At 44.6% G+C, this 18064-nt stretch overlaps 1 protein-coding gene across 3 annotated transcripts in view; it reads right to left on the reverse strand.

Annotated features, from left to right (window-relative positions):
- Window positions 1-15541, reverse strand: part of PHKA1 (phosphorylase kinase regulatory subunit alpha 1) — a 1293387-nt gene extending 1277846 nt beyond the window's left edge. For 2 of the 3 annotated variants that reach the window (XM_086942009.1, XM_086942008.1), the window contains exon 1: window positions 14449-15541. In XM_086942009.1, coding sequence (XP_086798135.1) covers window positions 14449-14526 — 78 coding nt within the window. In that variant the 5' untranslated portion in view covers window positions 14527-15541. The remainder of the gene's footprint in view (window positions 1-14448) is intronic. The other variant, XM_086942010.1, reaches the window with a different exon arrangement.
- Between the last annotated feature and the right edge of the window lie 2523 nt (window positions 15542-18064).

Below are 18064 nucleotides of genomic sequence, written 5' to 3' on the forward strand. Positions count from 1 at the left end.
AAAGATAAGTCTACTGAAAGTGGTACAACTCTTAATACAGATGGCTGTGTGAAGAAATTATTTGGATATGAAGGAAATCTGATGATCAAGTAAGGTGGAAATTGGCTCTGAAAGACTTTCTGTATTTAAGCCCAAATGTAACAAAATGCAACAGAGGAAGGTCGCCCTCTAGATTTAAGTGAACAAAGTTGTACTTCTAGGATGGGCTGGTTATCCCCCCCCCCCCACCCCCGTCCCCAGCAGTTCACATTTAGCTTGATTGCAAGCTTGGGCAAGTCCCTCATTACAGTGGGGAATAGAGTAAACCTGGGAATAATCTTAGACATCATCTCCCGATCTCAAATCAAAGTAGTAATAAAGAGTGTCAACTTTCAGCTGTATGTACTCCAAAAATCCTCCCTCTCCTCAAAGTAAATCAATCTAGTAAGACTGGCACAAGCCCTAGACATGCCTGCAAAGAGTACAGGTGGCTCGATCTTCGAAGATGCGACCATGTGAAGTCAGAACTGAAATCACTCCATGGGTATTTAAGGAGCAAATTTAAAACCCAACTCGTCCCCAATTAAGTTAGGTTCAGGCGAACCCTTTAAGTCGTCTTTAAAAAAGTCAGCAACTGGAAAAAAAATTGGATTCTGGATCAGTCTTTCTACTCTAAATCCCTGCCACAGTTCTTTTTCTTAAATATATACCGTGTTTCTCAAACGGGCACCCTTATGCCACCTGTATCAACAAGTGGTCATGCGTGCAACGCCCATTGGGCTCAAAGGACTTCATCCCGCTACACCCCCCTCCCGTTGCGTGTGGCAGCCCGGGCTAAGACAGCTTCACAGTCACACACACAGCTGCACCAGAGTACTTCACAGGTCTTTAAAAGACCATTTGCTTGTTAATGAGGCTTTATAGTCTTTTCACCCCTTCTTAGATCCCCTGCATCTCCACAATGCCTATTGCAGGAAGAATTAGACCCCCCCCCCCCCCCGAAAAAAAATTCTTAGCACCCCTCTCCCCCCTCCCTCCCTCCACCCCCACGAAATTTGTGGCGCCTCTGCATGTGGTGCTGCACAAAACTCTATCACATAAATACTTACACTCCTCACTTGACTGGACTTGACCTGCCCTGCCCAAGACAATTCCCCATTCCCATAGGCTAGTCCTTCATAGAGGAGATTAATAATCCCGATTTGTTCAACGTACCTTTTTTCGAAACACAAGTTGTTTGTATAAAAGAAGAGTTCCACTATTTGTTGAACCCACGAGGTTCTCAGAATTAAAACTTCTTAAATAAAAAGGAAGGCAACAGGAGAAAGATATGGCGTTGATGAAAACAGGCGCACAAGAAAGCCAAACAAGTGCTTATCATAAGGCCTACTGGAAAACCAGCACTGGAACTATAACACTGTGTTGAGAATCAATCAGCCTACATCTGTTTTCCAAGCAAGCTCCCAACATTTATGTGCTTCTGGCTGTACAGCAACGGCAGCCACTTCATAGATTCTGTGATTATATTGCTAATCATTTCAGAGAAAAGATTTATGTAATAAGATAAGGCATGACTGCGACTGATCAGCTACATACTTTGTCAAAACCCTGCATTAGTCCCATCTTTCGTTTCAAAAATATTCTCTCACTGGAATCAAAACACATGTTAATAAAGAGAAAACTCTCAGAACAGAAATGTCCCAGTACCTGGCTGGCATCTACATAACTTCCCAGAGTTCTTTGAAAGGAAGGGGGAGACACAAACCTAATTAATGATTAACTGGAATTTGACATCATGCCAACTGGGTTCAAACACTACACCTTCCCTGCTCTTTGAACGAACAATTTAGATCAATGGCAGTCTGTCAATTATGCTCTTTGTCCTGCCTTTCACCTTGGCTTCTAGCTCTGGTAGCAAGCTTTGTAACATCAGAAGCAGCTACATCATTTCTTTACTAAAGGTGACTAGGTGCGTCAATCACCTGCAATAAGGGAATTAGAGACTTGCTAATGCAAGGATTGCAGCATCTCATGCACTTATTGTGTATAGGATAAAGTACTACTTGCCATACATTTGAAGGATACTGTAAGACAGAGGAGTTCCATTAAGGAACAATGCTCTATGTCATATTCCTTTATAACGTTATGGAACTCTGAGGTTGCTTAAAATATCCTTACCATGTATGGTAGAGGGAACTATATTCCTTATGCAGATAACAAAGGGAGAGAGAAAAAAACGGAGTGGATTCGTTCTCCCTAGCTAGAATTTTATAAACAAAAGGAATCCACTAGTGGGTGTATGTGGTCCCTACAATGGTGGGGAGCATGTAATGTTCTTTAATACCCCACACACACCAAAAGGACCCTTGGTGTCATGCTTCATCATTGGGGTCTTCGCACCCCTCCACGGGATGCGGCGTGCTACGACCTACAACTTCGCGGGAGCACTTTTTGCAATGACTATGTGAGGTGTGTGTGAGGTATATTGTAAAAGCGAGTTAGTGGTGGGGTTTGAAGTGACTATAGTGATGGTTTAAAAAGGTTTAAGGCTCGTGGGGTGGACTCCCCAAACATTTTAATGGGCCCCCGAGCTGGCACCGTTAAAAGGATGTGTTTCAGAGGTTCTTATGTATTGCAATGTACATCACCTCTTGTGTGCGTCAACATGTTTCAGAGTGGGAACTCCTTCTTCAGGACGGGGTGCACAAATCCCCACCTTACTCACGTTTATCTACACAAAATCTGTATTTTACAGAAAAGTGACTATTCAATAAAGGCTAATGTGTACCTAAACATTTGTCAATAAGGTATCTGCCATTGGCGAACCTAGAAAAAAAGAAAGGTTACAAGTAATATATCCTTCAAAGAGCCATTCGATATTTGTATTCCTCCAGGCTCAGTGACCTAGAAAAAAAGTGTGCGGTCGCAGCTACTAGACATATAATGTCATCCTATTAGTGAAGGTACGCCCTGTAAGGAAAAGGGACATAGACAAGACATACAAAACACAAAACATAAAACACACACTCTATTTGCTTTAACCTATATGACTCAGGTAACCTAGTACTGTAAGGAGGGTGGTAAAGTTGGTTAAAATGCCTGCTTGTTGACACAGTATGGTGTGTCTCATGAGCCACAAAATGTTGGGGGTAATCATGCCAATCTGCATCCTGTAAGGTAAAAGGACAACTCAGAATGCTTACTTACAGAGTTGAGGTATCTGCTTCTTGTTACCCAGTACTTTACTCACGATTGCGAGGGAAAAATCTCCACCTTGCTGCCCCAACGCGGCTCCGCTGTGCATGAGGGCTACATTGGGATTTGCGCCTTTTATGTCGTAGCAGCGGGTCAATTGTGCACTAATTGTTCTAATGACCGGAAGGGTAAATGCGCCCATATATGGTTAATCCGGTCTGAACTTTTGTTAAAGTCGCCGGTCCCGGTTTACCAGGTAGTGTATGTACAGAGCGATCATTTCGCGTCTGTGCAAAGCCCTTCAGGTAGCGTCCCCGATACCGCGCATGCCCCGATGCGATGGAGAGTGTCTCTCACTCCGCGCATGCGCGTCCCACGGACCGCTTTACTGCCGCGTTAGCGATTCGGTCCTGGATTCCGTGCTCAGTTTAAGCCGACACCAGTTGACGAAAAGGCAAATGTTGGCATAACTTAAAGTGATAAATAAAGGAGCAGCTTGTATTTCCTTTCGGTCAATATTGGCTGACCCCAGTCGATGAATTTAAGAAGGCAATTGTTGGCATAATTTAACATGATAGATAAAGGAAAAGCTTGTAATTCCTGTTCAATAATTTGGTGCGATTAACTGCGGTTTCTGGTGTATGCCGCTATCTATCTCTTCAGGCTCAATTAATTTAGCAAGTTGATGATTTCGCCTGAGGATGACACACCGGTCTTAATGCCAGCCGGTTGTTGTTGGTACTACCCATAGTTATAGATGCGGCACTGTGGAAATTTGAGAAATTGATATACATAAACAGTGTTCATTATTCCATTTTTCCCGCTCCTCTCCCTGTAAGCACCATGAATATCGTGAAATATTGACCGCATCACTCTGTCAGTAAAAGCCTGCACCCATATGTACATGACAGCCATTTTAGGCACCCTGGCCCTTTTTCCTGCTCATTAGAATCACCGGCTTCCCATCTGCGCGTATCTGGACCCCCCTCTCTCTCTCTCACATGCAGGGATTATGAAACCCTCTCCCTCTGCGCGACCCCGTCCTGAAAGGCAACCCTCCTGCTTGACCCACGCAGACCCCCCATTCCCTCTTGAAGAGGCATCCTTCGCCTTAACTGACATAGCCCTCCCCAGCTGCACCCGACTGCCCCCGCTCTCTCATGTACGGGTCATAAGATCTCTCTCTCTATGCGACTCTGTCCCTGTGTCCACCCTGGCTCCCCCTCCCTTCTCCTCACACGGGCAAGTCATAAACCTTCTTCTTCTGCAAGACCCTGTCCTTGGGAGTCACGGCCGCGCCTGACCAGCACCTCCTCTCCTTTCATGAATAACCCCTCTGTTAGTAAACCCTCCCTCCGCGATTGACTGTCCACACATGTCTGAGGTCATCTCCTAAGCCAGGAGATACTGTTTACTGCTTATTGTATGGAATCACCCCTCTTCAAAGGACCCACTATTGATCCTGGCCACCCCACCCCCTGGGCTATGATCAGGCGCACACATCCTAAAAGTTGGCGGAACACTCAGCTGCATGATTACCCTCCCCTCTTATCAGCAGGTCAAGGGTCCCTATTGTGAACATATGTGGGGTAGGATTGACACGAGGATTATGGGGATGTCTTTTCCGTGTTGCACAATGTCATGATTGTAATGCTAAAGTGTTCTGTAAAGTATAAAAGACGATCTCTCAGCTCACTTGTTAGAGCACCTCCCGATGACACCTTGTTTCGTGTCTGAAATGACAGGCTCTCCTCATGAGAAATAAACCCTGTTCTTGTGTCCCTACCTCCAGCGCCCGTCTCTTTATTTGGTAACTATTCAGAATGGAAACTAAGAGGCGTCTTGCGCCAGCAGCCCGGGCATCAATAGTAATATGGGCTCCTGTTCCACAGCACCATAGTTGTGTAGGATAAATCCCTGGGTTCTGGTAGTGCAGCTCGGCACCTCGGGAGTCCCAAAGTTTTTCTTGCACATGTCAAAGAAAAGAGTTCATTGTGAAGCAACCCCCATTGCATTCCCTGTGATAAGAGATGCCCAAGGGAGGGTTGCCACTTATTGTCAATGCAGTTGCCCCCAAGGGATGTCGTCATTGAGGCTGGTGATATGGGTCCCCAGACGGAACACCCAGCGCTGTTCCTTTTCAAACAGACAAATCTCTGATTGTAGTTGTTCTATTACTGTCCATGTCAGATCATTTACAGAGTGTTGTTCATTCAAGAAATGAGTGGCCATTTTAGTAGTGCTTTTCTTGCATCGCACATTACTCTTGTGTTCATTAATCTGGATCTTGACGGCTCTTGTGGTCATCCCTACGTACTCTAAGCCGCAAGGGCAGGTGATCAGGTAAACCACATGTTTTCTGTTGCAATTTGTGAATTTTCTTTGGTCCCATTCGGTCCCATTTCTAAAAGTCAGACGTTTACTTTTCTTGGTCAGGTGGCAGCTACTGCAATTCCCACAGGGGTGGTGCCCCTGTATGCCATGTAGTGTTAGTTGTTCTGGTTGTTTATTTTGCAGACGGGAATGTACTAAGATGTCCTTAATATTCTTGCCTCGCCTGAGTGCGAAGAGTGGTTTCTCAAACTCTAGTTCTCCACAGACCAATATGCGCCAGTGCTTGTTGATTATTTTGGAGAATTCGTTACAGTGAGTACTGTATGTCGTCACACAGATTGGTCTCTTTTGATCGGTTTCCCTGTGAACATTGTCTTCTAGAAGGGCCTCTCTGTTATTGTTTCGGGCTCGTTTCATTGCTGTGTTGATCACCCGGTCCGGGTATTGTCTCTGTTGTAATTTCATTTTTAGATCTGATGCCTGGGCCTTGTACTTGTCTATATCTGTGCAGTTCCGCCGGAGGCGGAGGAACTGGCCATACCGGAGATTTTCCTGAAGATGTCGAGGATGGAAGCTATCGAATCTCAGGAGGCAATTTCTGGCAGTGGACTTAAAGTGAGTGATAGTTTTCAATGTTCCGCCTTCTACATAGTTATTTAGATCCAGGAACACCAAGGACTCTTTAGAGACTGAGCTGGTGAATTTTAAGAAGGCGTTTTGGGTATTTAGCCATGTCATAAATTCAGTCACAGAATGTAAGTCTCCCTGCCAGATGACCAAAATGTCATCTATATACCTCTTCCAGGTTCGGATGTTACCTCTGAACGGATTGTCCGTATGTAATATTTTGTTTGTTTCGAGGTGATGGACATACAAGCCTGCCAGACTGGGAGCTAAAGTGTTGCCCATGCTGGTCCCATGGCTTTGGAGGTACAGTGTGTTGTTGTACTCAAAATAATTCTTTGTTAGTGCCGTAGAGATGCATTCCAGAACAACAGCCCTGTGTGTTTGGTATTTCCAAGGGGTGGTGAATAGTACTTCCTTGATGATATAAAGTGTTTCATCGTGGGGCAAACTCGTGTACATGATTTCCACATCGAGACTCAGTAATAACTGAGTCTCGGGGTCAAAGGATAGATTGTTCAGTAGTTGGAGAACTGCCTTAGTGTCTTTTAGATACGTGTCCATAGCCTGTACCAGAGGACGCAGAAAGGCATCTGCAAATTTAGACACGGGTTCCAAAACAGACCCGATGCCTGAGCGATAGGTCTCCCTGGAGGCTTATCCAGGTTCTTATGTATCTTTGGGATACTGTAAAAATACGGAATTCTGGGTGTCTTTCGTATTAGGAAATCCGCTTCCTTTTTTGACAACCAGTCATGGGCCAGTGCCTCTTCCACCATTCCTGCTATGGTGGTGCGTAATGACTCCGTGGGGTCCTCTTGTAGGACTGTGTTGTTTCTTCTGTCGGACAAAAGTCTTAGACATTCTTGGTTATAGGCGGTCGTGGTTTATACCACTATTGCCCCCCCCCCTTTATTGGCAGGTTTGATTGTAATTTCCTTGTTTGCTGCTAGTTGATTAATTGCTTCTTGCTCCATGCCGCTGGTATTATGGAAAACTTTGATGTTTGATGAGTTTAACGCACTCAATTCACTCATCACTGCTTTCTCGAAAGCCAGTACTTCCACTGGTAATACTGGATCCTACAAGAGGACCCCATGGAGTCATTACTCACCACCATAGCAGGAATGGTGGAAGAGGCACTGGCCCATGACTGGTTGTCAAAAAAGGAAGCGGATTTCCTAATACAAAAGACACCCAGAATTCCGTATTTTTACAGTATCCCAAAGATACATAAGAACCTGGATAAGCCTCCAGGGAGAACTATCGTCTCAGGCATCGGGTCCGTTTTGCAACCCGTCTAAATTTGCAGATGCCTTTCTGCGTCCTACGGTACAGGCTACGGACATGTATCTAAAAGACACTAAAGCAGTTCTCCAACTACTGAACAAGCTATCCTTTGACCCCGAGACTCAGTTATTACTGAGTCTCGATGTGGAAAGCCTGTACACGAGTTCGCCCCACGATGAAACACTATCTATCATCGAGGAAGTACTATTCACCAGCCCTTGGAAATACCAAACACCCAGGGCTGTTGTTCTGGAATGCATCTCTACGGCACTAACAAAGAATTATTTTGAGTACAACAACACACTGTACCTCCAAAGCCATGGGACCAGCATGGGCAGCACTTTCGCTCTCAGTCTGGCGAGCTTGTATGTCCATCATCTCGAAACAAACAAAATCTTACACACGGACAATCCGTTCAGAGGTAACATCCGAACCTGGAAGAGGTATACAGATGACATTTTGGTCATCTGGCAGGAAGACTTACATTCTGTGACTGAATTTATGACATGGCTAAATACACAAAAAGCCTTCTTAAAATTCACCAGCTCAGTCTCTAAGAGTCCTTGGTGTTCCTGGATCTAAATATCTATGCCGAAGGCAGATCATTGAAAACTATCACTCACTTTAAGCCCACTGCCAGAAATTGCCTCCTGAGATTCGATAGCTTCCATCCACGACATCTCAGGGAAAATCTCCCTTATGGCCAGTTCCTCCGCCTCCGGCGGAACTGCACAGATGTAGACAAGTACAAGGCCCAGGCATCAGATCTAAAAATGAAATTACAACAGAGACAATACCCGGACCGGGTGATCAACACAGCAATGAAACGAGCCCGAAACAATAACAGAGAGGCCCTTCTAGAAGACAATGTTCACAGGGAAACCGATCAAAAGAGACCAATCTGTGAGACAACATACAGTACTCACTCTAACAAAGTCTCCAAAATAATCAAAAAGCACGGGCGCATATTGGTCTGTGGAGAACTAGAGTTTGAGAAACCACTCTTCGCACACAGGCGAGGCAAGAATACTAAGGACATCTTAGTCTATACCCGTCCGCAAAATAAACAACCAGAACAACTAACACTACATGGCATACAGGGGCACCACCCCTGTGGGAATTGCAGTAGCTGTCACCTGACCAAGAAAAGTGAACGTCTGACTTTTAGAAATGGGACCGAATGGGGCCAAAGAAAATTCACAAATTTCAACAGCAAACACGTGGTTTACCTGATCACCTGCCCTAGCGGCTTAGAGTACATAGGGATGACCACAAGAGCCGTCAAGATCCAGATCAATGAACACAAGAGAAATGTGCGATGCAAGAAAAGCACTACCAAAACGGCCACTCATTTCTTGAATGAACAACACTGTGTAAATGATCTGACATAGACAGTAATAGAACAACTACAATCTGAGATTGGTCTGTTTGAAAAGGAACAGCGCTGGGTGTTCCGTCTGGGGACCCATATCACCAGCCTCAATGACGACATCCCTTGGGGGCAACTGCATTGACAATAAGTGGCAACCCTCCCTTGGGCATCTCTTATCACAGGGAATGCAATGGGGGTTGCTTCACAATGAACTCTTTTCTTTGACATGTGCAAGAAAAACTTTGGGACTCCAGAGGTGCCGAGCTGCACTACCAGAACCCAGGGATTTATCCTACACAACTATGGTGCAGCATCTATAACTATGGGTAGTACCAACAACAACCGGCTGGCATTAAGACCGGTGTGTCATCCTCACGCGAAATCATCAACTTGCTAAATTAATTGAGCCTGAAGAGATAGATAGCGGCATACACCAGAAACCGTAGTTAATCGCACCAAATTATTGAACAGGAATTACAAGCTGTTCCTTTATCTATCACGTTATAATATGCCAACAATTGCCTTCTTAAATTCATCGACTGGGTCAGCCAATATTGACCGAAAGGAAATACAAGCTGCTCCTTTATTTATCACGTTAAATTATGCCAACATTTGCCTTTTCGTCAACTGGTTTCAGCTTGAACTGATCAGGGAATCCAGGCCCGAATCACTAACGCGGCAGTAAAGCGGTCCGTGGGACGCGCATGCACGGAGTGAGAGACACTCGCCCTCGCATCGGCGCATGCACGGTATCAGGGACGCTACCTGAAGGGCTCTGCACAGACGCGAAATGATCATGTTGCACATACACTACCTTGCGAGCCGGGACCGGCGACTTTAACAAAGGTTCGGACAGGATTAACCATATATGGGCGCATTTACCCTTCCGGTCATTAGAACAATTAATGCACAATTGGCCCGCCGCTAGGACATGAAAAATGTGCGAATCCCAACGTAGCCCTCATTCACAGCGGAGCCGCGTTGGGGCAGCAAGGTCGAGATTTTTCCCTCGCAATCGTGAGTAAAGTACTGGGTAACAAGAAGCAGATACCTCAATTCTGTAAGTAAGCATTCTGAGTTGTCCTTTTACTTTACAGGATACAGATTGGCATGATTACCCCCCAACGTTTTGTGGCTCATGAGACACACCATACTGTGTCAACAAGTAGGCCTTTTAACCAACTTTACCACCCTCCTAACAGTACTAGGTCACCTGAGCCACATATGTTAAAGCAAATAGAGTGTGTGTTTTATGTTTTGTGTTTTGTATGTCTTGTCTATGTCCCTTTTCCTTACAGGGCGCACCTTCACTTATAGGATGACATTATATGTCTAGTAGCTGAGACCCGCACACTTTTTTCTAGGTCACTGAGCCTGGAGGAAGACAAATAGCGAATGGCTCTTTGAAGGATATATTACTGTAACCTTTCTTTTTTTCTAGGTTCGCCAATGGCAGATACCTTATTGACAAATGTTTAGGTACACATTAGCCTTTATTTAATAGTCACTTTTCTGTAAAATACAGATTTTGTGTAGATAAACGTGAGTAAGGTGGGGATTTGTGCACCCCGTCCTGAAGAAGGAGTTCCCACTCAAACATGTTGACGCACACAAGAGGTGATGTACAATGCAATACATAAGAACCTCTGAAACACATCCTTTTAACAGTGCCAGCTCGGGGGCCATTAAAAAATGTTTTGAGTCCACCCCATGAGCCAGGTACTTTTTAAACCATCACTATAGTCACTTCAAACCCCACCACTAACTCACTTTTACAATATACCTCACACACACCTCACATAGTCATTGCAAAAAGTGCTCCCGCGTAGTCGTAGGTCGTGGCACGCCGCATCCCGCAGAGGGGTGCGAAGACCCAATGATGAAGCATGACACCGAGGGTCCTTTTGGTGTGTGAGGGGTATTTAAAGAACACTACGTGCTCCCCACTGTTTGTAGGGACCACCCACACCCACTAGTGGATTTTCCTTGTGCCCAAACAAAGATTCTAACTTTTGAATAATTACCCAAGAAGGGTGAAAAATAAACATGTTTCCATAAATATCTTATTTTTGCTTGTCACTGTACAGTTAGAAGATGAGATGAAAGAAAAGTAACTCTTCTATTCTTTAAACAGCTGCTTTAACTATGCTCTGTGACCTGACCTGCTTTTCTCATCACACGCGGGCTCTGGCAGCAGGCATTATGACATCAGAACTCAACTTTAATAAGTAATTACAGTTGAGCTGCTACATCATTACTTTATATTAGATGACTTGGTGTGTCAAAAGTCCTCTATTACAAAGAAATTTGAGACGAGCTTTTATACAGGGATTACAGAATAGCATATTATTGAAATATAGCAGACCTGACAATAATGAGCCTATTAACAAAACCGATAGTGACTTTGCAGCTAGAGCCAGACATAGATGATCACAAAGAAGTCTGTAAGTTGGAAATTCTTCCTGGTCAAGAGACAGCTTTATTAGATGTCACTGATTGCAATAAACAGATGTTTGATAAAGGTCACGTGGATGAGTAGGACATGTCAGTAACATTTTACACTGTGGCCCACAAGGAATTGCTAAACAGAATAAAACTAGATCATAACTGAATTCGTTTCAGTTGTTTCTAACTGCTTTACCATTTATTTTAAAAAAAAGAACCCTTTAAGTTGGCAACAACCTAGGTAGAGTTTGAGGTGCCACAAGACTCCTTGCTCTTTCTATGACTGTTTAACTTGTATAGCAGAGGTATCTCTGTAACATGATCTAAACAGCCTTTACATTTCAGGACTAGGCCAACCACGCTCTGTGATTGATCTGAGGAGCTCATGTTGGCTCTTAGAGATTAACAGTTCATGTGCAGCAGCCAAAAGACAGATTATGGTTATGGGTCCATGTCAATAATTACAAACTCCAGAAACCTTACAACATTTATGTCCTTGTTAGAAAAATATTTGAAACATTTAGCAAAACTCTAAACTTAAGAGGGTAAATCTGGATCCAGCCTTGAGTATGGAGCTGAAGGTCACCCAGTCCATTAGTAGTCTTCCTCACATTCTTGCTCTGGGCAAATAATAATTCATATCCTGTAGCTGCCCAAAATTGCTGTGCTCAAAGCATTTTTAGAACATTAGAATGTGGAGCCCTCCATTGCAGACTATGGAGTGCTCTGGGCTTCTATAGGCCAGTAGAAGCCAGCAGAACAACATTCTAATGTGGTTTTTCATTCACAGCTGCTGCGAACAAAGGCCTCTCAGGGCTTGAGGGGATATAAATCCCCTCGGGCTCCGAGAGGCCTTTCTTTTTACAAATTAGAACATTCTACCCTCTGGGGAGGAATGTTCTAATAGCCTTAAGCCCTCCTAGCAGGCTCTACCGACCATTAAAAGCCCGCTCCCTTGTTAAAGGCTCATGCCGAACGCTGGAGAGGGCCTTTAATGGCCAGTACAGACCACTAGGTCTGGCTCAAAGGCTAGTGTATACAACAGGCTAAGATAGGTCAACTCACATCTTACCCCTGTGGAATCTGAATTGGCAAGACAACTTATAAAGTTTGACTGTGTCACAGAAGTGAGGATAAAGTTGCATTGGCCTCTGGTTGGAGACAGACTTCCTTAACTTGATATGCTGGTAATTCCTATGCTCTGCTCCATTGTATCTAAGCGACAAAACATTGTTATCAATAGTCAGGAAAACATTACTTTCCATAGGTTTTGTGTTTCTTTACAAACTTTTCACTGCTGGTGGAAATTGATTAGATTCTGAGCCCTGCCGCACTTAGCCTGGGACTTTCCAGAATCAGGCTAAAGACAACTATCAGAAAAACTGTTATTTGCTTAACCCTTCACGTCAATCGATACCACCAATACTGAATGATGGTGTAAGGTGCCCTCTTGTGCTTTTGCAATCACTTGCCATAAAAACACAAGCTAGAAAATAGAATCCCACTTCATCTAGAGTGGTAAAAGTCTTTGGACCAACCACCACATCCACTTACCCGCAGTCAAAATAGATTATTTCTACAAAACCCCAAAGTGTTCCTAACCTTGCTTTATTAAATGTATGTGACTTATTTGTCATCGTTAAGTGTCCTTTAAATCAAACAATCACAATGTACATTCTAGACATTAGGGCCTGAAAATATAGACATATACTAAGCACAGAAAAAATACTGATCATAGTTACAACACGCTAGTTAAGGACACGAGGTGTAGTTATTCAGCACCAGCAAAACTGACACTTAAATGTTTGCATTGTACAAGGATCCTTAAAACGGACAGTAGTCCTCTATATTGATAAAGCCCAGCCATGCAATTATTACTATTTGGCTGTCTTGTACTTCCATTACTTTTGTAATTTATTAGGTTGCATTGACAGGGGTCCTGGGTGTGAGGGGAGGTGAAGGGTTTACCACGAGTTAATCAGCCCGGCGTTGCTATGGCCCAAGGGTTCTTAAACTTTATCTTGTAGCCTTCTTTGTGAATTACGTCAAAATCTGGCACGACGCACTTTAAACACTCGGTACTCGTTTTTACCCCCTCCTCTTGTTCACACACTTTCAACTCATGAGGTTTCTTTAACTAACTTTTACCCCCCCCCCCCTTCCCTCCCCCTTGTCATGGAGGGGACCCTGTGCTTTCAAAATAATTTTAATGGGAGAGTAAAATATGGATTTTTTGTAATCTTAGTATCTAGATGGCTGTCGTTACTTAATATCGCTCGTATGTAAATTGATATGGTTTTTATTAACTAAACAATTCAAATTGAAACTGACAGAAGTGCTCAAAATCAGCATGCCACACTATTGCTACACCTACAAACCATGTGTCAGTAGTAATGGGATTTGTTTTTAAATGCATTCAAGCACCCTATATTTTATTATAAATTTTCAGTTTTTTAACTACATGCCCAAATACAGCTAACATACTACTGTATTAACTGCCCTGTTCGTCACTGTGATTTATTGATCGTGTTCACTGTTTAATTCAACCGTTTTAATCTTTAAGACAGATCTTACTCACTACATGTCTGGGTTATGACTTTATTAAAATGCATACCTTTCAGTCATGGTGTAAACGTTTCCAGGTCTCTTATGTTAACACCCCATACTACCCTGTCACTTTTGACAATTATGGTCAGCACAATCTTCCTCCAGCGATGAGAAATGACAAGCTAATCTACTCTTCAATTTCACGAATGAGTTCACTTCTATTTTCATTTGCAAACTTATAGAGACTTAAAAAAATGCTGAATGTATCCAGCAGTACTACCAGTGAGTGGAAGGGTGCATGCAGCTCTGGGTGAGTCATCTTACCCATAGACCAAAAAAGCATGTAACAACCATATCCTGTTGCTGGGCACTGCACTGCTTCACCCAAGCCGAGCATGTGTGACATGTCTGCGCTTGGTCTACGATTGTAAATAAAGTACCCAACAGTGTGTGAGAAAAATTACATCTTGCTAGCTCTGCATCTGTCACGTTAACTATTACCAATAACGATGCTATGCGCTAAAAAAACAATTCGGTGTATACGTTAGAGGCGCAGGCGATTGAACGTTTCACAAAGTAAACTGAGGAACTGGGACTTCCTACGTTGTGCTGAGGTCACACCCAGTAATTTCGCACCTAAGCAAACGAACCTAAAAACCCACCTGATGGCAGAGGATCGTTTGGTGTACCAGTCTGGCATACCCATCCAGCCGAACTCCGGAGTTGCTTCGGCTTCTCATCTTATGTCCCAAAAGCTACGTGTCCGCCTTGTCCACAAGCAACGGGGGAAAAACAACCTTTGACTTTCTTTCCGAGAACACGGGCAGTTCAGAGAAAAGCTTTCACGCAGCCAGATCCAGCGAGCTCACAGCTTTTAAGTTCCAAACGTCGCAGTCTTTATTTAAAAAAAACGTAAATATGTTCAGTGTCTCGGCAGTATTGATGACGCTGTAAGTTCACAGTGCCTCGCCAGTATTCTTTATAATGACTATCTTCAAGAAAAATGTTCCATCGCAAGACAAGCACTCTTGGTCAAAACGCCGGTAAAATCAAGGGAATTTCGATGCCCTAAATTTCTGGCTTTCCTGACATTTAAAAAAATAGTTTTATTTTAAAAATAACAAAAGTCGTCCTTAAGTGTGTATTCGAAGACGCTTAAGATCATCTGAAACGTAAAAGCGTTCCTCCGGTTTCTGGGAAGATCCACATGCGGGGGCTGGAACGGCACTGCTTGCTGCTCGGCTGGTGAGCGTGTAACCACAGCAACTTTGACACTGTGGTGGCACGGCGTCAGCTGGCTGTGCACGACGGTAAAACTCTCACGTGCCCACTTCTCACCAGCTCAGTTACACACTGCCAGCTGGTGCACTGCCCAGCGCCCAGAGCCGGCATGTGTACCTACAAGCGTGTGCACTAACATACAGCGCCGATTCAAAAGCGCCTCGAAATATACCAATGCCCTACCAGCGAGGAGGCCTTCCCAGTGATGTAAAATAGTCTTATGTCCAATTAACAGGGATCACCAGAAACTACATGAACAAGTTCCAAGTCTCATTTAAAGTGTACCGGTGATGTATCCTTCAACTGAAAGCAACTTAACACGGCCGCAAAGGGGAAATAAATATAAAATTCAGTTACAAAACGAATATGTATCCTTGCTCCTTAGCAAAGCGCACAGCTCCCGAAACATCCGGGGAGAACTACTCCACAGTCCACACATCTCCAACAGGACGCCATGTGTTTCATAACATATTTGCACACAAGTGCTTTCAAGCAATCAGAAAGGATCAAACATATTTTAGAGTAATAGAAAAGTGTGCTCATCGTGGATTGGTTGAAGTGGAGCCTATTCCAATGATTGGCTGCGGAGAGCGCGTGAGTAGTTCATACACTGTCGGGCCATTGGCTGGAAAATTCTTGACAATTTTAGATTGGCTACAAAACTGTCTAGTTTTTGCCCTCAGAAGGACCCTTGGGGCAGCTCACGTTCCAGTAGGCCCGCCTCAATTCTGCTCTCATTGGTTGAGCCTTGGGCAGCCTCCAATTTAGGAGTCAGTTTGTGATTGGGTGAAACTATGCCTTCACAGCTGTAATAGCTAGCTGGCCAGCTGCCTTGCTAAGGACACGACCCAGATGAGCCCTGCGGGCGTCCGTCGCAGTGAGAGATTTGTGCCGGATCGATGCTTACAACAAGGAGCATCTAGGACACAGCTAAAGCTTTTTGTATGTTGTTTACTCCGTATTTAAAACATCCGTCGGTCACATTATTGGAGAAGATGGATGCTTGGGAGCTCAGAGGCAAAGCGGGGCTGGGGATTGCTTTATAGGGACGAGGTCGGATTTGGATTACAATAACGGCCGGGCACCCCCAAAAAGTGGCATACGTCAACGTATCACACCTGTTCATGAAAATGCATTTGGCTAGTCTCGTTAGACTAATTTTTAGAGAAAAGTTTGATACATTTTGGTTTTAAAGCCCCATAGAGCAAGAAACATTGGTAACAAGCATTTGCAATGCAATAGGTCTCGCATTAGGAAATGTTGAGCTATTGGTATTGTAAATTACATTTTTTTTTTATTTCTGTGTTGGTTTTGAAAAGAACTAAATTAATAGCTTTGTCATTTACAATGCCAATAGTTATAACTTTCGCAAATGTGACACCTATAGCATTTGTAATGCAATATGTGTTGTATTTACGTGTCTTAGATGTATTGCTATTACAAATAACAATGGCTTTTAATTTTTTTAAATAATGAATACTTAAATAAAAGTTATTGTAATTTATAATAGCAATAGCTTAAAATGTAGTAAATAACTTTTGTGAAGATTGTGTCAGGTGTATTTTATTGTGACAAAAATCCAAGAACAGAAGTGAAATATTAACATCTTTTTGTGACATTTGTAATAAAGTTTGAGACATTGAGAGAACATATTTGAACCAGTTGTTGTTGAATGGTTGCACATATTGATGCTGTGGTGGTGCGGAGTGAGTGCGATAGATAGATAGAGTGAGGGCGATAGATAGATAGATAGATAGATAGAGTGAGAGCAATAGATAGATAGATACATAGATAGATAGACGTTGATAGAGTGAGTGCGATAGATAGACAGATAGAGTGAGGGCGATAGATAGACAGACAGATAGATAGAGATTTGATTTAATTTGATTTATCCACTTATAGAGCGTGCGAATGACCGAAGGCGTCTTGAGAGAGGGTGATAGATAGAGTGAGGGCGATAGATAGATAGACTGAGGGCGATAGATAGATAGATAGAGTGAGGGCGATAGATATATTGTATTGTAATTGCATTTATATAGCGCTTACTACCCCTGACGAGGCGTTGAAGCGCTTTTTCGGCGGGTAGCACGCTACTCCGGGACCCACAGAGGATTGGTTTTGAATTAGTATAGTGAAACCTGCAAGTACATTTTAAGTGGTGGATAGGTTAGTCAGTTATTTGGATTTGGAATGATAGCAGAAGGATAGAGTAGGACAAAGGTTAGTATTTATTTATCGCTCGCTTGTTGACGCATGCTATTCAGGGAGCCGGGGGGGCGTGGCTAAGGCGCCGATGTAGGTGGAAGCGGGACTCCGGAGCTCCTCTGCGCCTGCCTCGCACCACCATACATCCTGCACCCCGACTCGAGCCCGAACCCTCAAAAGTGCCCAGGAGGGCGTCAGGGGCACACAGAGGAATCTGGAGGACTGGGGGCCCCTGTAACTGCCCCCACTGCTCTTTCAGCGGAGAGCGTGGCACCCGGGGAAGTGAGCGCCCAAAATGGCGTCCGCCGTCCCGATCTGAACAGACTGGCGACGGAGCCTGGGAGGTGCCGAGGAGCCCTGCGACGCTGTGGAGGCTGGTCGCTTGCCGGCGGAGACCCCCTGAGAGCCGGCAGAGGTGAGGGGTACTGGTTGGCGCCCTCGCGAGCGGGACCGGAGGACGGGGGACGGCCGGCCTGCCTGACCCCAAGATGGCGCCGCCTGGGACCCTGTGACTGCTTTGGGGGCCGTTTACGGAGCCGCTGGGACCGGGAGGAGCACTGAGACCGTGTGGAGCACTGGGCCCGCCCTCCTGGTGGGGGAACTGCTGAGGAGCCCGCGCCGCAGGTGGGTTGGTGGCGCTCGAGCGGAGTCGGCGAGGTGAGCAGGGGAGTAGGCGCTGGTTACCCTCCCCCACGAGGCGCCGAACCTGAAGGCGGGAAGGGGCGCCTACCTGGCTGGGGACGCCCGAGAACAGCGCGCTGCATCGGGACTGGTGCTCGCAGGCGCAAACCC

Source organism: Lissotriton vulgaris, chromosome 10 (assembly GCF_964263255.1).
Source record: "Lissotriton vulgaris chromosome 10, aLisVul1.2, whole genome shotgun sequence".
NCBI classification, from domain to species: domain Eukaryota; kingdom Metazoa; phylum Chordata; class Amphibia; order Caudata; family Salamandridae; genus Lissotriton; species Lissotriton vulgaris.